Source organism: Myotis davidii, unplaced genomic scaffold (genome assembly GCF_000327345.1).
Source record: "Myotis davidii unplaced genomic scaffold, ASM32734v1 scaffold590, whole genome shotgun sequence".
In the NCBI taxonomy this organism is placed as follows: Eukaryota; Metazoa; Chordata; class Mammalia; order Chiroptera; family Vespertilionidae; genus Myotis; species Myotis davidii.
This window is the reverse complement of record NW_006282381.1, coordinates 1,044,974-1,063,488: the sequence shown is the minus strand read 5'-3', so window position 1 is coordinate 1,063,488 and position 18,515 is coordinate 1,044,974. Positions and strand designations below refer to the sequence as shown.

Genomic DNA, 18,515 nt, shown 5'->3' with positions numbered 1-18,515 from the left:
CTTGTGACTTTAGTACCTGGTCAGTTTTTATATCAAGCTTGGTAATTTAGTTCAGATCTTTTAGGGCCTTATTAATTTTTTCCTTTGATATTTCATTTTATGGTAGAGGTACTGTTTTGGTCGATTTCTCCTGGAAATCATCAGGTATAACACTTCATGTGTGTCAAAGTGATAATAAAAGATACATGGTAATACTTAGAATGTGTTAGGCCTAAGCACTGTATTCAGCTAGTGTTTTTTTGTACTATATAAAATTGATATTGGATGGAGTAGTTGGAATGCTGTGTTGGCAGACCAAGGACATTCATTTACACAGATGTATGATATAGATACCACATGATACCACCTTCTGCAGATAACACCCAGCTAGTAAAATAACCCATATTCATTTCTGGAAATAATCTATCCCAGGCCTCTGAGGGGTAGTAAATGCTGTTTTCCCTTTTATGGCCTATTTATTGACTTGAGGTTCAACTTGGCATCATCTCTGGGAGTGATCTCCTTAACTCTCACAGGAGAAGCTGACCTGACGCGCAAAGAGATGGTATCTTCGCCTGGTTTTGTACATACAGGTTGGGGTGTGCTGGGGAGAACAAAAAACTTGAGTGTTGGGCTGCTACGCAGTTGAATCTCCTGAGAAATGGTGCAGAGGTGTTTGTGCCCTTGTGCCTGAGTGCAGCTTTGGCCCAATCGGGCCAGCCTCCAGTGGGCACCAGTATGTGTACTGTAACATATGGTGCCTGAGCTGGCTGCTGCCTGGGGTTGATGAAATCAGATAGCCTTACTATGCTGGAAGGAGAGTCACTCTGATTTAAAAGGGGACATTTGAAAAAGAAGTCCTGGTGTTCTTAGAAGTTGTTAAATTTGATTTTTAGCAAATCAAAAAAAATTGTTTTGAACAGGTAATGTATTTGCCTATATCTAAACTATGAACTGGTATGCAGGAAAAATCTGCTTTATTCCCCTGTGCCTCTGTCCATCCTTCCCCACCCCCCATATATATGAAGCCACTTATTATTAATCTCATCATTCTTACAGATATAAGCAAGTGTGAATATGTAGTTTTATTCCCCACCCACCCCCCCTTTATTACACAGACACTGTTCTCCGTTCCTGAAGAGCTCCTCTCTTTATTGCTTGAGTCTTCCAATAAAGGAGAAACAAAACATCCTATATAATAAAGAGTTAATATGCTAATTAGACCAAACAGCTGGATGACCTTCTGGATGAAGCTGGGGGAGGGCCGGCCAAGGCTGCGAGGTCCGAGCCCCTTGCATGAATTTCGTGCATTGGGCCTCTGGTATTTCATAACGGTGCGCTGATTAATTTCATCGGAAGTGCTGCTTGGCCTGATGGGGATTGAGATCTACTTGGAATTGATGATCAAAAGTAGTAATAGAGTTTTGACAAGGGTTCGTGTTTTAATGAACCTGATTCATAAAAACTACTCTGCCTTTTAGAAATTGAAAAATTTCAAAAATTTCCCAGTGGGTGGGTCTTTGGATTATCAATCATGAAATGTTCATTTGTGAATCAGTTGTTTAACATTTCACTCCACCTCTCCTTTTTTCTTTTCCCTAAAACATTGATTTAGTTAGTTCTCATCAATATTGCCTATGAAGTGTTCTCTTCCCAGCCTGGTATTGGTTTGGGAGGAGTGGAGGGTATCGATTTTTTAAGTCTCGCCATTTCCAGATGCTGTAGCAGTTGGGTTTCCTCGTGTTTCTTTCATGAACAGGCTGTCTTGCCACTGTTTTCCCACATGGGCTGATGCAGTTTTTCACCGTCTCCTATCCACAGAACTGCGTCTACACTCAGTGGTCACCAACCAGTGGTCTGCGGACCGCTGGTGGTCTGTGAGGTCCGGAAGGTTGTCGACCACTGCTCTACAGCCGCAGTGGGGCGGGTTTGTTTGACGTGCAGTTGGACAACTCCGCTTCATCTCCAAGACAGTGCGATTGTGGGGGTTGAAATCAGGGAGCATTAAACATGTTTTTAAAGGATCCAGGTTGGAATAAATGGTTTTCTTCCCTGGAATTCCTTTCTTCTTTCTTTGGAAGGCTGAAGTATTAGACCCTCTGTAGTCTGTGTTCCCATTTGTTGCAGGCCAGGGAGTAAAAAGTTCTGGGATTCTTTAGTGACTCATGCTTAAAGTTGACAGAGAATAATGACCAACATTTGGATGACAAGATGTAATGACACTAACGTAACTTTGTTTTCTGAAATCTGTTTCAGCAACTTTACCAGATCCTGACAGACTTTGATATCCGGTTTTATATGTATGAACTACTTAAAGTAAGTGGCATCTGTGGACCGTGAGTTCTGTTCAGGCTTATTCATTAAGGGGGGAGTTTTTGAGAGAACAGAGAACGAGCAGGATGTTTCTTGATACCCAGAGTACGTGGAGCTTTTGTTTGTTTGTTGTTTTGGGGTGTGTTTTTTTCCTTGAGGCCTCCATCATGGGATCTTTACGTAGAAAGTTTCCAGTGGAACTGACAGAGATGGCCAAGTCCAGGGGCATCGTAGCGGAGATTAGAGCCTCCGTCTTCAGAGCTCTTACTGCCCCTGGGTTTCCTTTCGCTGCTTAATCAATATTTACTATTGATTTTACTGCATAAGAAATCACCCAAACTTAGCGACTTTTTACAGATAATTTATTATTTCTCATAATTCTGTGGGTTGGCCGGGTGAGTCTTTTGGTCTGGGAAAACTTAACTGGGCCAGTTGGTCAGGATGGTCTAGGGTGGTCCGGGATGGATGGCAGCTGGAGTAGCTGAGGCCTCGTCCCCCAGGAGGCTAGTCTGGGCCCTTCCTGTGCAGGTCTAGCAGCGAGAGTGTAAGTGCCATGTACGCACTCTTCTGTGTCATGTTTCTGATTGTTGACCAGAACAAGTCACGGCTAAGCCTAGACTCAAAGGGTGGGAAGTGGATCCCACCTCTCGATGGGCAGAGCATTGAGGTCACATTGTGGAGGGACGTGCATACCAGGATAGCAGGTATTCCTGGCCATCTCTTTCTTGCCATCTCTTATAATCCCCTTCTTATAGGAGACAACCCAGCCTCTAGCCCTGGCTGGTTAACCTTGACATGCAGGGAGAGTGATGGCTGGACCTTCTAGGAGACTTACTAATCCCAAGACTGAGATTTCCAAGTGTTACTGATTGATGGAGAAGTGATCTCTTGTAGTTTGTCTAGGTAAACATTTAGGTAAAGAATTCTAAAAAGGTTTAGGAAATGGAGTGGACCGATGTTTCCTAAGTTTTTTAGTGTCATGGAGCACTAAGAATCTAATGAAAACAGTGAAATCACTCCAAAAGTGCCTGTGTAAGTTTTAGGGAGCGGTGAGGATCTCAAATTAAGAACCTCTGAAAGAACAGAAGTGACGGAGGTGTTGGCGTTACTGAAAAATGCCAAGATGGAGTTTTGATGGAATTGGGAATCATTGCTTGAACAAAATACCAAGAGTTTGAGGTAGGCCAGCACCCCAGAGGTAAGGTTGAAACCTGGCACAGTGGCCCATAGAGCAGGGAAGACATCCAGTGACTCAGGTCTTCACAGCTGCTCGCCCGGGCGGTGCCCGGTGTCTGGTGTCCTCTCCGTTTTCCAGAGGCAGCAGCGAGGTGGTAGGGGCGTACTCTCTGCTGATGGGGCATGGAACCCCAGATGAAATTGGGAAAACGTCCTTCGTGCTGAGTGGTCAGAAACGACCAGATTTTAAAACTGAAAGAATTCCCCCCAAGGAATTTAAAAGCATGCCAGTAGCTCCACTGGGAGTCTGACTAGTAAACTTGGCAAAAGAATTATTCCCCTTTGTGAATTTCCTTTCATCGGGCGAATCTCACATCCCAGGTGTGCGTCCTAATTCATCTGGGCAAAGACTAGGCAAGATGACAGAACCAGCACTCACTAGATGTTCTCTCTGGGGGAGGCGGGACAGGGATGGAGAAGAGGCAACATTTAAACGTTGAAAATGTAGAATCAGGTTGAAGGCTGCCATGATTGCTCATGACTCACGAGTTGCGCAGAGTCGGGTCTGGTTCAGATTCAGGGAGGTCTGTCCTCAGGAGCCCTGGTCTGTCTCAGGGCACGGCCACGGGAGTCTTTCTACAGCTTTGCTTTAAAACAAAACAAAAGAGAAAATCAAATTGAAGTAGAACCTACATAAACGAAGTGACTAAATCTTAAGTGTACAGTTTTTTTGGATTTTACCTAAGTGAAACCTTTACCCAAATCTACACAGAGCTATGCTATCCAAAATAGTGGCTTCGGCCTGCAGGTAGGCATTTAAATTAAGTAAACTTCTTAGCTTTGTTATTCACATTCCACATACCCAGTGGCCTCGGCAGGTTGTGGTTACCGTATTGGACAGTGCGGACAGTGCGGAGATGGAGTGTTTCTTCATCGCAGGAAGTTCTGTTGGACAGGGCTGGTGGGGAATGGTAGGAAAACCCATAACGGCGCTCTTGTCCCCCTTCTATTCAGTGTCCCCTTCGCTGAAGATTATAGTCTGACCTCTACCACTATAGTTTAGTTTTTATTTTTATTTTTAGTTATTTTTCAAGAGAGAAAGGAGGGGGGCGGGTAAAATCAATTTTTGTTGTTCCACCTATTTATGCATTCATTGATTGATTCTTGTGTGTGCCCTTACCGGGGATGGAGCCCACAACCTTGCTCTGTTGGGATGATGCTTTAACCAAGTGAGCTACCTTTCCAGGGCAATCACCACCGTTTAGTTTTCCCTGTTTTTGACCTTCATATAAAAGCATCGGACACTGTAGACTCTTTTGTGTCTAGGGAAAGGGAAATTGGTTTATACCTGGAATGCTGGTGCTAGGGCTCATTCCCTGGCTTCTGGCCTCCCTCCCACACAAGGATGCCTGGTACAGTGCCCTTGCTAGCCTAGGCCAGTGGTTCTCAGTCAGGTCCGCTTCGTCCCCAGGTCATTTGGCAGTCTGGCACTATCTTTGGTTTTCACAGTTGGAGGGGTGCTATTGTAACCTGGTATGTAGTGGGGATTCCGCCTGACATCCTACAGTGTGCGGGGCAGTTCCCCACAACAAAGAATTGTCTGGTCCAAAATGCCAGCAGTACCAAGGTTGAGAAGTCCTCATCTTGTCCCATGGAAAACGCCAAGAGCCCTCAGTGCCAAGCACAGAGTAGGCACCCTGAGATGCTGGGTTGCTGTCAAGGAGGATATTACGGGACTCAGGCAGGCTTCGGGTGCTTTTTAAGACAAGCTGAAGGGCCTACTATTGAAATTCATGAAAATAGTTATATTGTGTAAGAAAAGGAGGTTCAGGAGCAAAAACTTTTTTTTTTTTAGTTGCTTAAACATTTGTATTTTTATTGAATTTTTAAAAAATTTCTGCCCAGTTACGACAAGTAGGAAACCGCATTTACAATTCACAAACTGCGGCGTGAAAAATAACACACATCCCATCACCCATCAGGAATGACACCAGGCCCTTTCCATTTTTCCAGTCATAAGAGTCCATCACGCAAGTGTCAGATATGAGCACTGTGATTTTTTTCTTGGAAGGGGAAGAACATTAATCCTGGCAGCACTTTTCTTTTCTTTTCTTTTTAAAATTTAAAACAAAAACCAACCCTCCTCTTCTTGGCGGGGCCTGGCATGTAGTCCCAGTCCCCGTAATATATGGAGGCAGAGGGTAGGGGCTCCTGCCCCCTTGGCAGCATGTCTCCGGTGCCAATGGTTTCCAGTCCGCCGGTTCTATCCTCAAGCGCCGGGACACGGGGAAACTAACTAAATAAATAAAACAAGAAGAGCCCAAATAAAAAATGGATGAAAGATTTGAGTCAACATTTGTCTAAAGAAGATAAAGGCTGACAAGCACAAGGAAAGATGTTCAACTTGATCACTCATGAGGGAAATAGAAATCAAAACTGCAGTGAGACGCCACTGCAGACCTACTAGAACGGCCATAACCAAAAGGTGGACAAGGATGAGTGTGGGAGGATGTAGAGGAACGGGAACCCTCATGCGTTGCTGATGGGGATGTGATGTAAAATGGTGCAGCTACTTTGGAAAACAACTAGGGCAGATTTATTGAAAGTTTAATGTAAAACCTACATGCAATCCAGCACTTCCACCTTTAGGAATCCACCCAAGAGAAATGAAAGCTTGTGTCACCTCAGAGACTTGTACATGAACTTAACACCACATTCATAAGAGCCAAAAGGTGGGAACCACCCACTGTCCACCAGCTGGTACAGTCACACAGTGGGATACTGCTCAGCCAGAAGAAAAGCAATATGGGTGAATCTCAGAAACATCTAAGTGAATGAAGATGGAGTACTGTATATTGTATTGTTTTATGAATGTCTAAAGGGCAGATAGATCATAGCAACAGATAGCAGATTAGTGGTTGGGAACAGAGCATGGGAGGAGGAGCAGAGGGCAGAGGGGAGGGGATTGAGTGAAGGCAAGCTTGAGAGGAAGGGAAAGGGAGAGAGAGAGAGAAACATCACTGATGAGAGAATCATTGATCAGCTGCCTCCTGCACACCCCCACTGGGGGTCATGACCGCAACCTGGGCATGTGCCCTGACGGGGAATCAAACCATGACCTGATTCATAGGTTGACGCTCAACCACTGAGCCACACCTGCCGGGCTATAATCAATTCTTAAAGACCAACTGGCTCAGGGGTTGCTTTTAAGGGTAATACTAATATTAGAATGTGTGTTAACCTAGAAAACCCCCATAAGGCACCTAAAAAACAAGCCACGCTGAAAAATATATTTGGGTGTCGTGCTTCATGTCCACGTGGACTCTTGCGTGTCATTGAACCTCTATGAGAGGTGACTCCGGTGAGGTTCCTAGGTCTGATTTTAAACACACAAAATCAGAACAGATTAATGTATGATTTCTAAACCCAGGTGGCTAGCTGCAAGTAGGAGAGGAGTTTTTGTATGTTTGTTTGTTAATCCTCACTCGAGGGTATTTTTCCCATTGATTTTTAGTGTGGTGGGGAAGGAGAGAGAGAGAGAGAAAGAGAGAGAGAGAGACATGGAACCTGCAATCCAGGTACATGCAGGAATTGAACCTTTGACCCTTCAGTGCACAGGTTGATACTCTTACCACCGAGTCAGACTGGCCAGGGCTCATTTCCCCCATTTTAAGAAACCGCCATCAAAGCCTTGACGTCGCCTCCTGAGCCCTCTCCCAGCTGCCAGCGTGGTTTGCAGAGAGCAAGGGCTGCCTCCTGAGGCCTGTTTCTTCTCTTCTGTTACAGACAGTAAGCTGCCCCTGGGGAGACTATCCAAGTCAAGCTGTCAAGCAAATGCGAATATGATTGCCATGTGGGGGTGGTAGAGGGTTTGCTTACCTTTCTCTGTGCTTTCTTACCTAATAGGCTCTGGATTACTGCCACAGCAAGGGAATCATGCACAGGGATGTGAAACCTCACAATGTCATGATAGATCACCAACAGAAAAAGGTACCATACCAGCTAGGCAGCCGCCAGCCTTCCATTGGAAGGTGTAGACCAACCCCTGGCCAGGACTTAGGTGGTTTCTGGAGACCCGTGCTATTGGCAGACGGGTGATACTGTTATTTCCCAGTCTCCCGGTGCGGGTTCCTACTCACATACGTGTAGTACACAAGGAACGTAGCCGAGCCTGACTGTACTCACTTGTTTATTGTCGTCATGGTTTTCTAGGGAGCCTCAAGAAAGAAACTGCTGCTGATGGTTTCTGCTGCTTAATGAACCCTCAGACCAATCTGCCTGGCCTTAGAAATATAATCGATCCCTCTTAGTTTCAATGCCCAATGCTGGTCGTCCCTGATTGTTGAATAAATGACTCACCTAGTAGATAATGAGAAGCTAGAGCAGTGCCTCAATCCTGGAATGGGGCATGTACCCCCACCCTTGCTGTTACAACTACAGCTTATAATGAAAGCTGTTGATGATGGGGGATGTGCTGCACATACAGGTTGTATGGAGCCAGAGAGAAGCTTAAGCTGTATTGATCTCAAGAGAATAAGCCAGGATAATTTAAGTTTTAAAGAAGAAAAAGCAAATACGATTCTGAGTGCCATGTTCAGAAATGACCTCTTATGCAGTTACTGAAAGTATAATTTTTTTTGCCAGTGCACTTGCTAACATTTTTTCATACGGCCAAATAATTACCATTTCCTGTGGTGTGGCCCTGTACTAAGGCACAGGCATCTAGAAACGCTCCTTTCACATGTTGTATTTCTGTCGTGTTTGTAGCTGCGACTGATAGACTGGGGTCTGGCAGAGTTCTACCATCCTGCTCAGGAGTACAATGTCCGCGTGGCCTCCAGGTACTTCAAGGGACCAGAGCTCCTTGTGGACTACCAGGTAAAGCGGTTAGCGGAGCGCCCTGGGCTCTCCTTGTGTTTCCTTAAGGGCTTTTCCTCTTTCCTGTTTTGTTTTTTTGTTGTTGTTTAAAATATATTTTTATTGATTTCAGAGAGGAAGGAGAGGGAGAGAGAGATAGAAACATCAATGATGACAGAGTCGTTGATTGGCTGCCTCCTGCAAGTCTCCTATTGGGGATTGAGCCTGCAACACAGACATGTGCCTTGACAGGGAATCAAACCATGACCTCCTGGTTCATAGGTCAACGCTCAACCACTGAGCCACCCGGCCGGGCTTCTTGGTTTTTATTGAGTCAGTTTGGACACATTCAAAGCCTGGTCTTTGTTCCGTCCCAGAATGATCATTACTGATTTTCCGCAGCTACCACTTTTTTTTTGGCTCAGGAAAATGGAGCACCTGTGACTGACTGCTTGTCCTTATTTCCTCAGATGTATGATTACAGCTTGGACATGTGGAGTTTGGGCTGTATGTTAGCGAGCATGATCTTTCGAAAGGAACCCTTCTTCCACGGACAGGACAACTATGACCAGGTGAGTGACACCATCTGGCTCATATCCATTTGGGGGCAGATGCCAAGAAAGTGGCATCCCTTGATAGGATGCTGTCCTTGAGCCACTGGTTCTCTCTCAGTGTCCTCACACACGCTTTTCTTCAGGGTGAAGGATTTCACAAAATTTGCCTGAGGTTACCAGGTCTCCAGAGATAGATGACGCTTATCTTATGCCCAACTTCAAAGTGAGCCTGTGCAGTCAGGCACCTCCTTACCTAATAAAACTAGATTCTAGTCACTAAATTCCATGTCCCCAGAATAGTCAGCTTCTAGATGATTCCTGTAGTCAGTTGCCTTATCCTTTCAAAGGCATGTTGGAAATCTGCATTCATGTGTGTCCTTGGGTCTGTACCTGGTCCCTGGGGAAGTCGTGGGTGGGAAGTCTGGTTCCCTGTCACAGCGTCCTCACGGGCGTGCAGGGAGTTCTGGGCGCGGTGATTTGGTCAGTTTGTTTGTGTTTCAGCTGGTTCGCATTGCCAAGGTCCTGGGGACAGATGAGCTATATGGGTACCTGAAGAAGTATCACATAGACTTAGACCCGCACTTCAACGATATCCTGGGACAGTAAGTAAGAGGGAGAGGAGAGGGGAGGTGTTAACTCACCCCCTGCAGGAGGGGAAAGGTTGGCGAAATCACTGTCCAAAGCTCTTCCCCTTCCTAATTGTATCAGAATCAAGTAGCCTTCTACTACCTGCCCCCCCCGCGACCCCCCACCCCCGCACGCCCTCCGTCTTTTCTTATTTTGAGATATTTGGGCATTGTTTACATGTGTCTTCTAATAGTTTTACTTTTCTAAGAGATAGCCTGCTTATTAATAGAAAATTATAATGTTACAGAAAAAGAGTTTTCTGGCTTAACATATGCTTATTTTAATGGAAAAATCTTAGAAATTTGTGATTCTTTGAATAAGAAACCATTTCTTTTGTTCTCTGTAATGGATTATTTATAAGGTAATTTTAAAGCCTATTTTCAGATAGAGTTGAAAATGTGTTGAAATTTTTCAAATAGTATTTTATGAAACCCATGTTTCTAAGGCCAGCAGCTCTAAATATAATGACTGAGTAATAACAATTTTTCAGTCACCTCTGTGCCTTGCCCAGAATTAACTAAAGCCATCTAAATCTTTTACATCCGAATCAGATGTAAACGCACTGTTTTGTTTGAGGATCAGACAGATTTGAGCAAGTGCACTGGCTGGGATCATAGCTGTAGGGGTGGGGCAGGTAGCCAGAATGAGATTTAAGGAGCTTGTAGCCAGTGCCATACTCTGTTGGTTTTGGCCCCACTACATAAGGATCTTGTTGAACTTCGTTTCAGAACGCTAATGCTCCCCTTTTCTTCACAGACATTCACGGAAACGCTGGGAAAACTTTATACATAGCGAGAACAGACACCTCGTCAGCCCCGAGGCCCTAGATCTTCTGGACAAACTTCTGCGATACGACCATCAGCAGAGACTGACTGCCAAAGAGGCCATGGAGCACCCGTACTTCTGTGAGTCTCCAGGCGCTTTGCAGAGGCCCCTTTTTTAAAGGAAAAGTTCTTGGACCCTTTATCTTTGAGGCTGGTCAAGGGAATTCTAGGTATTTGAATTAATGCCGTTGGAATTCAGCCTCATTAGTTCTAGACCATTGAGACAACTTGGCAGGTCTGCTTCTTGATCCCGGAGATATTTGCTCGTAGCTCCCTCGAGTCTGGTCTGTTAGACCAGCGGTTACCAATCAGTAGTCCACGGACCGCTATTGGTCCGCGAGGTCTGAAAGGTTGGCAACCGCTGTGTTAGACCCTTCCCAGTGGCTGAGTTGGTAGATCACAAGTTTTCAAATATATACTTTTTTCTTGGAAACTAATCAAAGATACCACCCCCCCCCCCAGCACACACAGAAAAACAAGTAATTAGTTGAAAGTAATGTAACTATTAGTATATTTTAAAGGAAATCAGTTAAATAAGTAAAAAGAATTTGCGGAAAGGAAAGCAGGTATGAAAAGACGTCACTAAAATTCTCTCTGAATTATTGATTAAGAGGATGTGTATAAATTCCATTTATGTGGTTGCTTGTTGTTCTGCATGCGTGCAGTTCTCTGCACTGATAAAGGCACGTCTCACACTTTATTCTCAGCAGTGTGGGGTGGGTTAGGCCAGTCAGAGGAGACAGAATAAGGGAGGTTAAGCTACCTGTCTCAATTCACTGTGTGAGTCGACCAACATTTTCAGCCTATCTGTTGCTTGACTAATTGCCATCTTTCCTTCTTTTTCCCCTCTGCAATTAACTGAAACTTGCCTGAAGTTGACATTGCTCTTTGGTCTTGGAACCTACTGGCCCATAGCATTAGAAGATAGCAGATTTGAAAGGTCTCACCCTTCAGTGGTCCAGGGCACAGAAATCTATTTCTACCCTTTGAGTTGATGGAATTCAGAGCACTGATGTTTACAATATGTAATTCATGATCTGTCTACTTTTCTGAATACTCATGCTTCTATTTTAAAAAGTTATTTTAGCTACTATTGCTTAAAATGGTTAGGTCATCTAAATATGTGTGTGTGTGTATGTGTATGTATATTATTTTTTTAAATTTTATTATTTTTTAAATATATTTTTATTGATTTCAGAGAGGAAGGGAGAGGGAGAGAGAGATAGAAACATCAATGATGAGAGAGAATCATTGGTTGGCTGCCTCCCGCACACCCCACACTGGGGATCCAGCCTGCAACCCGGGCCTGTGCCCTGACTGGGAATCGAACGGTGACTTCCTGGTTCATAGGTCGACATGAACCACTGAGCCATACTGACTGGGCAAAATGGTTAGGTCTTCTAATGGCTCTTTTTATTCACCCTTTTCTCTGAAGTGCTTATTATTGTGCACGCATTGAAGAAATTGGGGGTTGGGTAGGATACTAGTATTCAAGGAAAATAGCACATAAGAAAGTGAGTAGAAATTTGACCAGTGGGAGATGAGTGTCTGTGCCGTTCTTTGTGAGTCTGAGTCATTGAACTTGACTCTGAGGAAGTATGATCATTTTTCAGTACCTGGTTCTTCTATAACCATATGCTGCCATGTCCCCCGCCCTCCTGGTCCTGCCTTTCCCGACAGTGTGTCCTCTCTGGCTCACTGTGGAAGGTGGGGCTCGGTGTGATGTTCCCTCCCTCCCCGCCCAGCCTTGCTGACCTGGCCCTTTCCCTTGCAGACCCCGTGGTGAAGGAGCAGTCCCAGCCCTGTGCGGACAACGCTGTACTTTCCAGTGGTCTCACGGCGGCCCGATGAAGACTGGAAAGCGACGGGTAATGCGGCATTGATGCTTGCCAATAAAACCAACCAACACAACACAAACCTTGAAGGAAAACTCCAGTGTGATACAAAGAAATTCTAGTCATTCCTTCTAAACGCAAAGAAGAGTAAAGGCCTAAAAGTCTGTCAAAAAGAAACTCCCCAGTCCTAGTCTCCAGGGCACTGACGCTCCGGCAGCGAGCGAGACGCTGCCCCTAGTTGAGGATCTGAGGGGCCTCTCCCTGTGGAATGCATGGGAGACGGGAGACTCGGAGTTGTACACTCACCTGTGTTTCACAGGAGACCACCCGCTCTGAATATCTGACTTCCTGTCTATTCCACTGTGGTCTGGGTTTCCTCGGGTGAGATTCAGGCTCAAGTTTTAGCCACATGTCAGCAGCCTGTACTGACACACCAGCCTCACTTACGAACAGGAGATATTAAAACAGCGACAGTATTTTTTTTTAACTCTTTTACAAATTCATGTTTTATGTATTTTTTTATGACATGAGCTCTCTAGGAAATGTACCTCAGCCTTGCAGTTTCCTCTAAGCCTATTAATTTGGGAGCAAACTGCAGTCACTCTCATAGTTCCCTTGGGTGTCAGCAGACGTCACTTTAAACCCTGTGATGCCACAAACAGGTCCATCGTCTCTTCAGAAGTTAGATGCTAAGTGCATAACTTGGAGCTCACTGTAACCTTTGTTGATTTGCCTAACCATAAAATCTTGTTGCTATTTTTTTTTTGTGTAGCTTTTTTTTTTTTGCAGTCTTGTAAGGAAGCCTCACCATTTCCCAGCACACCCCTGTGTGTGCACCTATTTTAACGCATCTCTGAAACAAAGACGTTTTGTTCACAACCATAACTAAAGCTGGGAGGTCGGTCTTTAGACAGGTCATGGGGGAGAGGGAGGAAAAAGGTTCTATGAGAATTTATTCAGGAATGACCTATTGGGCGAAGAAAAAAAAGTATATATCCCCATCCCACCCCCTTTTTGCCTCTTTTTATCCCCGTGAGAAGTAATTCCCCGCTGTAATCAGGGTACTCTGCATTTCTAAGCTCTGATGGGTAATACGTGAATGTGATGGCAATGACAAGTCCCTCTCGCCTGCAGGTACGTGGGCAGGGCCACCCACAGCCCAGGCGGCAAGGGTCTTGGGGGAGGAAGTGGGGTTCCCGGAGTGAGTAGCAAAGCCTGGGATCCATGTGCCAGCCTTCACGTTAGCAAAGGAAGCTAGATTTTGTTTTAAAAAGTAAAAATAGTGCTGATTTCATTTGGGGGACTTGACATTAACTTGATTTGCAAGCAGTCCCCGCCCCCCAGCTGCAGAGCCGCGCCACAGCTATGGGGACTCGCACAGCTAGGCTGGAGCTCGAGGGGTCTGCCACCACGTCACATTATCCGCGAGTTATTAACTATTTAATAATGCCATACGTTTTTATAAGGGTAGACTGTTTGTTTGAAAGCATCTGTTTACATTCCATATTCCAATAAAATCATATTGGTATTGGTAGCAGGTCCTATCTCTAAATGTAGATTCTATTTTTGTCATTTGGTTGGTGGGAATTTGAAATACAAATAAAACTCTTATTTATAGAGTTGAGCTTACAGATTAAAAAATCAGATCCCAAAGCCAGGAAATGAATTCCGCTAAGGTTCTCCTACATATACTACCTGCCTGCGTTGCACATTCTGTGTATTAGTGTCTGCATTTGTTCTGTCTGAAAATGAAAGACGAGGCACGAGCTCTGGGCTGAACCTAGATCACCGTGTCAGGCAGTAAAACTCTGGGATTGTCAGAAGCCTTCTCACGTGCCCTCTGAGGCAACACGGAGCTGTTTATTATCAGGGAGATGTGCCACTGTGTGTCTTTCCCGCCCCGCCCCTTCGTCCCCACGCTGTCCTCCCACACCTTGGAGTTGCCTGTCTGGGCCAGGCCGGAAGCTGAGAGGAGGGCTTGGTGAGGTAGTGACCAGTGGGGCCCCAGAGGCAGGACAGCATCTGGAGCAGAGCCGGCGGTCACTTGTCCTCTCTCTCCTTTGCTCGTGACTCGGTCGGTGCAGACGCTCACCTGCCTGCCCTGGCCCTGAAGCCGCCGCTTGGACAGGAGCAGTGCTTCCTTTATGCACAGTTTCCTTGGCTCCCACCTGTCCTTTACCTGTCTTCATGCCTTAGACATGCGGCAGAACAGGGTTTAAAACGCCCGCTCCTTTCTCGTCTGGCCTCAACCAGCTTGCTGGCTGCTGCCACTATAGGTTGTTGTATTCCCCAGACAAGTGAGTCCAGTCCAGACCTTTTCTCATAACCGATGCCCAAACCATGGTGTGTCCACATGGACCTGGCTCCACTGGTATTTGAGAGCATGTCCCTGGGTTAGGAGGTGGTCTTGGAGAGTTCTGAGAAAGAGGGGTGAGTGCGTGTGTGCCTGTGTGTGTGAGAGAGAGTGTCTAATATTTAGACTAAGCTATGGTAGATCTACCCACCCCCTATCCTTTTCAGTTAGCTATATTTCTTAATTCATCTCAGTAATTTTCATTTGTTATTTTGTTTGCTTCATTACCTTATAACAGGTTAAAAGTGCCTATGATGAGGACTTATTATTTCCTAAAGAAAAGCAAAAAATGTGGGGAACAGGGTAGTGTTACACTGTCATCTCAGGTACTGCCTGTGTTTAAGAACATAGACGTGGCGCGGTGAGGAAGATGGCTCCTGTGCCGTGTACAGGCGGGTGTCACAGTCTGGCCCCCGCGAGCAGGGCTGCAGGGGTTCCTCCAGCTGAGGCCGCGGGGAGGGCAGAACTGCCCATTGATCTTTTCACCTGTGGTTTACTTGCAGTTCACTCTCCCCTGGGTCATATCAGCTGGCCTGCTCCTGTCCCCTCCCGTCCCGGTGGCAGGGGGCTGGGCGGGAGCAGCCATCACATGTATAGCGCAGACCAGCATTCGTGGGCCTTCTCACAGTGAGGCGCGTGCCGAGGCCCATTCTGTGGGCACTTAACCGGTACTCACTCGCCGGGTCTCCTAACAGACGCTCTAGCACATCGGTACTCACAGGCTCACAGCAGATGTTTCCCTTGCAAAGAGGAAGGTGCTCAGACGGATTCATTAGAGGAGACGGCAGAGCTGGGGATCCTTGGGGCTGGGAGAGGCCGGGCCAGCCGGCTGTTAAAGGAGAAGCTGAACCAGGAACAGTCGAAAGAGGGAATGTGACTTCCGAGGGGAGAGGACCTGGGGGCACAAAGGTCATGTTCTGGGTGCGCTCTGAGGCGGGCACTCCCCCTGGATTGGTGCCAGTGGGACCACAAGGTGCTCTCCAGGCAGATGCTGAGTCCCAGCGAGCTGGCGGCGGGGGCTCAGCCTGGGTCTACTCAGGGAAAGGACAGGTTCTCCCAGGTGCTGCGTGGCTGAGGATGGGAGCAGAATTACTTTGGGACACAAGCAACAACTGGAGGAGTGTTTGTATATGCACTGAAGTGGATCTAAGAGCCCAGTTAATATTTCCTTGAATGCCAGGTCAGAGGAAATGGTTTGTTTAGAAACCTGCATTACGGCATGAGCACCCACGGGGAAAGCAAACTCCCCTCCTACCGCTGAACAGGAGTGCGTAACAACCTGGCGACGTCACGGAGATAGAAACCCTTTTGAAAGCAAAAGCGGGGTCCGCATGAGCACACAGCAAGCCAAAGTTTGTCAGCGAGCTGAACTCTAAGACGGGACCGGGGAGGGGAGGTGGTGGGGAAACGCCAGCTGAGAAAACCAGCGATGGCATGTGCTTCTGAGCTACATGGGTGTATGGATGAACATGGCCCCACGCAGGCTGTGAGGTGAGGCGATGGGGCTGTGCAGGTGGGCGGGCTTTTGTGTGGAGACTCAACAATGTGCTACAAATGTGATACTTAATTCCTGAGCTACATGTATTGAGGATTGTTTTTAAAAAACCAACTTTCATTGACTCAATAAATTAACCGTTTTTTCACTTGCTGGCTTTTCGTGCTGTGAATGGTGACTGAGAGGTGGGGACAGAAACTTGGCACCCCGTGCAAAGCTTGGGTAAATCAAGACCCCTGGAGCCGACTCGCCTTCCGTTTGCCAAAAAGCAGCACCGCCTGGCTGCGATCCTTACAGATGACCACGTCAGACACAGTGGTGGCCCCCTCGGTGCAGCACTGGATGCTGATGCACAATTTCTGTGCTGCTGCCCTGAGCGGGGAGAAAAACGCCCTGGGAAATCTTGTTTTGCCTAAATAAAGATGTTGGTCACCCGCCTTCCCCAGAGGGCGACAAGCCCCTGCTCTGCGGACCTTAAGCTTGTGTTTCCTGTCTCGGGGGAGAGGAGGGGTCACCCTGGAACTGCAGGGATGTATGTGGTGGTTGCAGTAATCCGCCCGGTGTGAAGACGGCGGGAGGCGTGTCGGCGAGGGGACCTATTGCTGGTTCTTGGTTCTTGCTTCTAAACTGCACCCCTCAGACACCTGCTTCTTGGGGCTGGCCTGTTTTCTCCCACAACTTGAGCCTTGGTGGCAGTGCTCTGCGTTTAGGATCGTCTTCCCACCCCGTTCCTTGCAGCCCTCGCGGGCATGTGCTGCTGTTTGGCAGATGGTGGTGTCTTTAATTAATGTTCTTTTTCTCCCCGGCTGGTCCCTCTGTGGAGTTGGATGCTTGGAAATCAGTTTCTGAAGCGCTGAAAGGCAAACTCATTTCTTAGCCGTACGCACCACGCAGCCTCTCAAATACTGAGCAGTAGAGTTCTTTACCCCAAGAGTTCACGGACTGATGTTCCTGTGACCACCGCCAGGTGCGCAGTCCTTCCCCTCAGGGCTGAGGTACCGTTCTGAGACTCAGAATACTGCTGGCATCTCTCCTCCCACCCCACTGCGCTGGACATGGGAGGAGGAATGGTGTTGAGGCCACGCTTTGAGGGGAGAGTAAATACAGGGCGGGCAAAAGCAGGCTTGCAGTTGTGAGCACACTGCCATTGTGCCATTCTTTTGAGTTGATGAAACTTGTAACAATCCTAACCTGCACGTCTTTATCCATACGAACAGCTGTAAACCTACTCTGCTCACCCTGTATGAGCCAGTTCCCCTTTTTAGTGGACTTGGCCCTTTCTCTGTCATACAGAGAAATACAGTCCTCTAACTCAGTCCCACGCTGTCTTCAGTGACGTGGATCAGATCTGACGGGGCTCCAGAGGTGGCCTGCGCAACCGGACCTGAGAGGCGGGGAAGAGACGTGGTCACCCCCGCGGTGTCCAGAACTTTCCCCTCGCTCTCTAGAGCAAGTTTGGAAAGGGTACCTCTCCAAACCCGATTTCATGGTCCCCCTAGGTTTTCCGCAAAGCGGCACAGGAAAGGCAGGCTTGCACACACTTCCCGGCCCCCTCCAGGAGGAAGCCACGGACAAGGGAGGCCTGTCCTCACTCCCGGTCAGATTGATTAATGCGTCTTTCCCCTCCTCCCATCTCTTTCCCCAGGTCTGTTGCGGTTCCTCTCACTTTTCCATAAGCAGAACAAGAACCAAATCAAACGTCTTAACGTGTGTAGAGAGATCACGTGCCGTGAGCAGACACAAACGGTGGCGGGTTTGGCGAGCACGAACTAGACCAACTGAAGGGCAGCCCACCACCGTATATCAAACCTCACTTCCGAATGTAAAAGGTTCCCACGCCTTTGGCTTCCGGTTGACTTCCTCCTGACCCAGAAAGCATGGGAAATGTGAAGGGTATGCAAATGGTTGTTGGTTACTGATGCTCCCCCGCGCCCCTGGATGCGTCCTGTGGCCGCCTGGTTTCCAGCAGACCACAGACTCCGCAGCGGGGGCGCGGGGGCTTATATGGCATGATGGGCAGTTACATATTATAATTTTAAAAGTATATATTATTGAATAAAAGGTTTTAAAAGAAATGTATGGAGAGTTTTCAGTGTGGAAGGGACCATTCACGGAGACCCATGGCCAGACGGCTGAGTGACACAGAAGAGCATCGGTGGCAGGTTCTGGCCAGAGGACAGAGGGGGAGTCCCAGAGGTGGAGAGGCAGGAGCTCAGGATGCTCTCTACAGAGACGGGAAGTCGAGGAGGGGTGCTGAGCTCCCCCTGGGAAAGAGGCAGCGGATTCAAGGAGACCTGTGAGCCCAGAAAGCCAGGCTTTGCCTCCAACACGCATTTGGCCTCCCTCGACTGGTCCTTGAAAAGCAAGGACCGTGATGTAGGCGTGCCACTTCCAGTGAAGTCAGGAAGGTGCCTTAGCCCCTTGGCGTTCCCTTTGCTCCTGTCTCCGTATTTATCCCACCTCCCAATCCTGTTCCCTCTCCCCAAGCCCCCTTCTAAAGTA

The 18,515-nt window shown here is 47.2% G+C and overlaps 1 protein-coding gene across 1 annotated transcript in view; it reads left to right on the top strand.

Moving 5' to 3' along the window:
• The window catches only part of CSNK2A2 (casein kinase 2 alpha 2), a 35,167-nt gene extending 17,079 nt beyond the window's left edge, over positions 1-18,088 (top strand). Inside the window, exons 4-11 of the mRNA XM_006752880.2 lie at positions 2,236-2,295; positions 7,375-7,458; positions 8,236-8,346; positions 8,796-8,897; positions 9,381-9,481; positions 10,263-10,411; positions 12,105-12,198; positions 17,659-18,088. Of these exons, the coding sequence (XP_006752943.2) occupies positions 2,236-2,295; positions 7,375-7,458; positions 8,236-8,346; positions 8,796-8,897; positions 9,381-9,481; positions 10,263-10,411; positions 12,105-12,181 (684 nt within the window). The 3' untranslated portion in view covers positions 12,182-12,198; positions 17,659-18,088. The remainder of the gene's footprint in view (positions 1-2,235; positions 2,296-7,374; positions 7,459-8,235; positions 8,347-8,795; positions 8,898-9,380; positions 9,482-10,262; positions 10,412-12,104; positions 12,199-17,658) is intronic.
• The last annotated feature ends 427 nt before the right edge of the window (positions 18,089-18,515 follow it).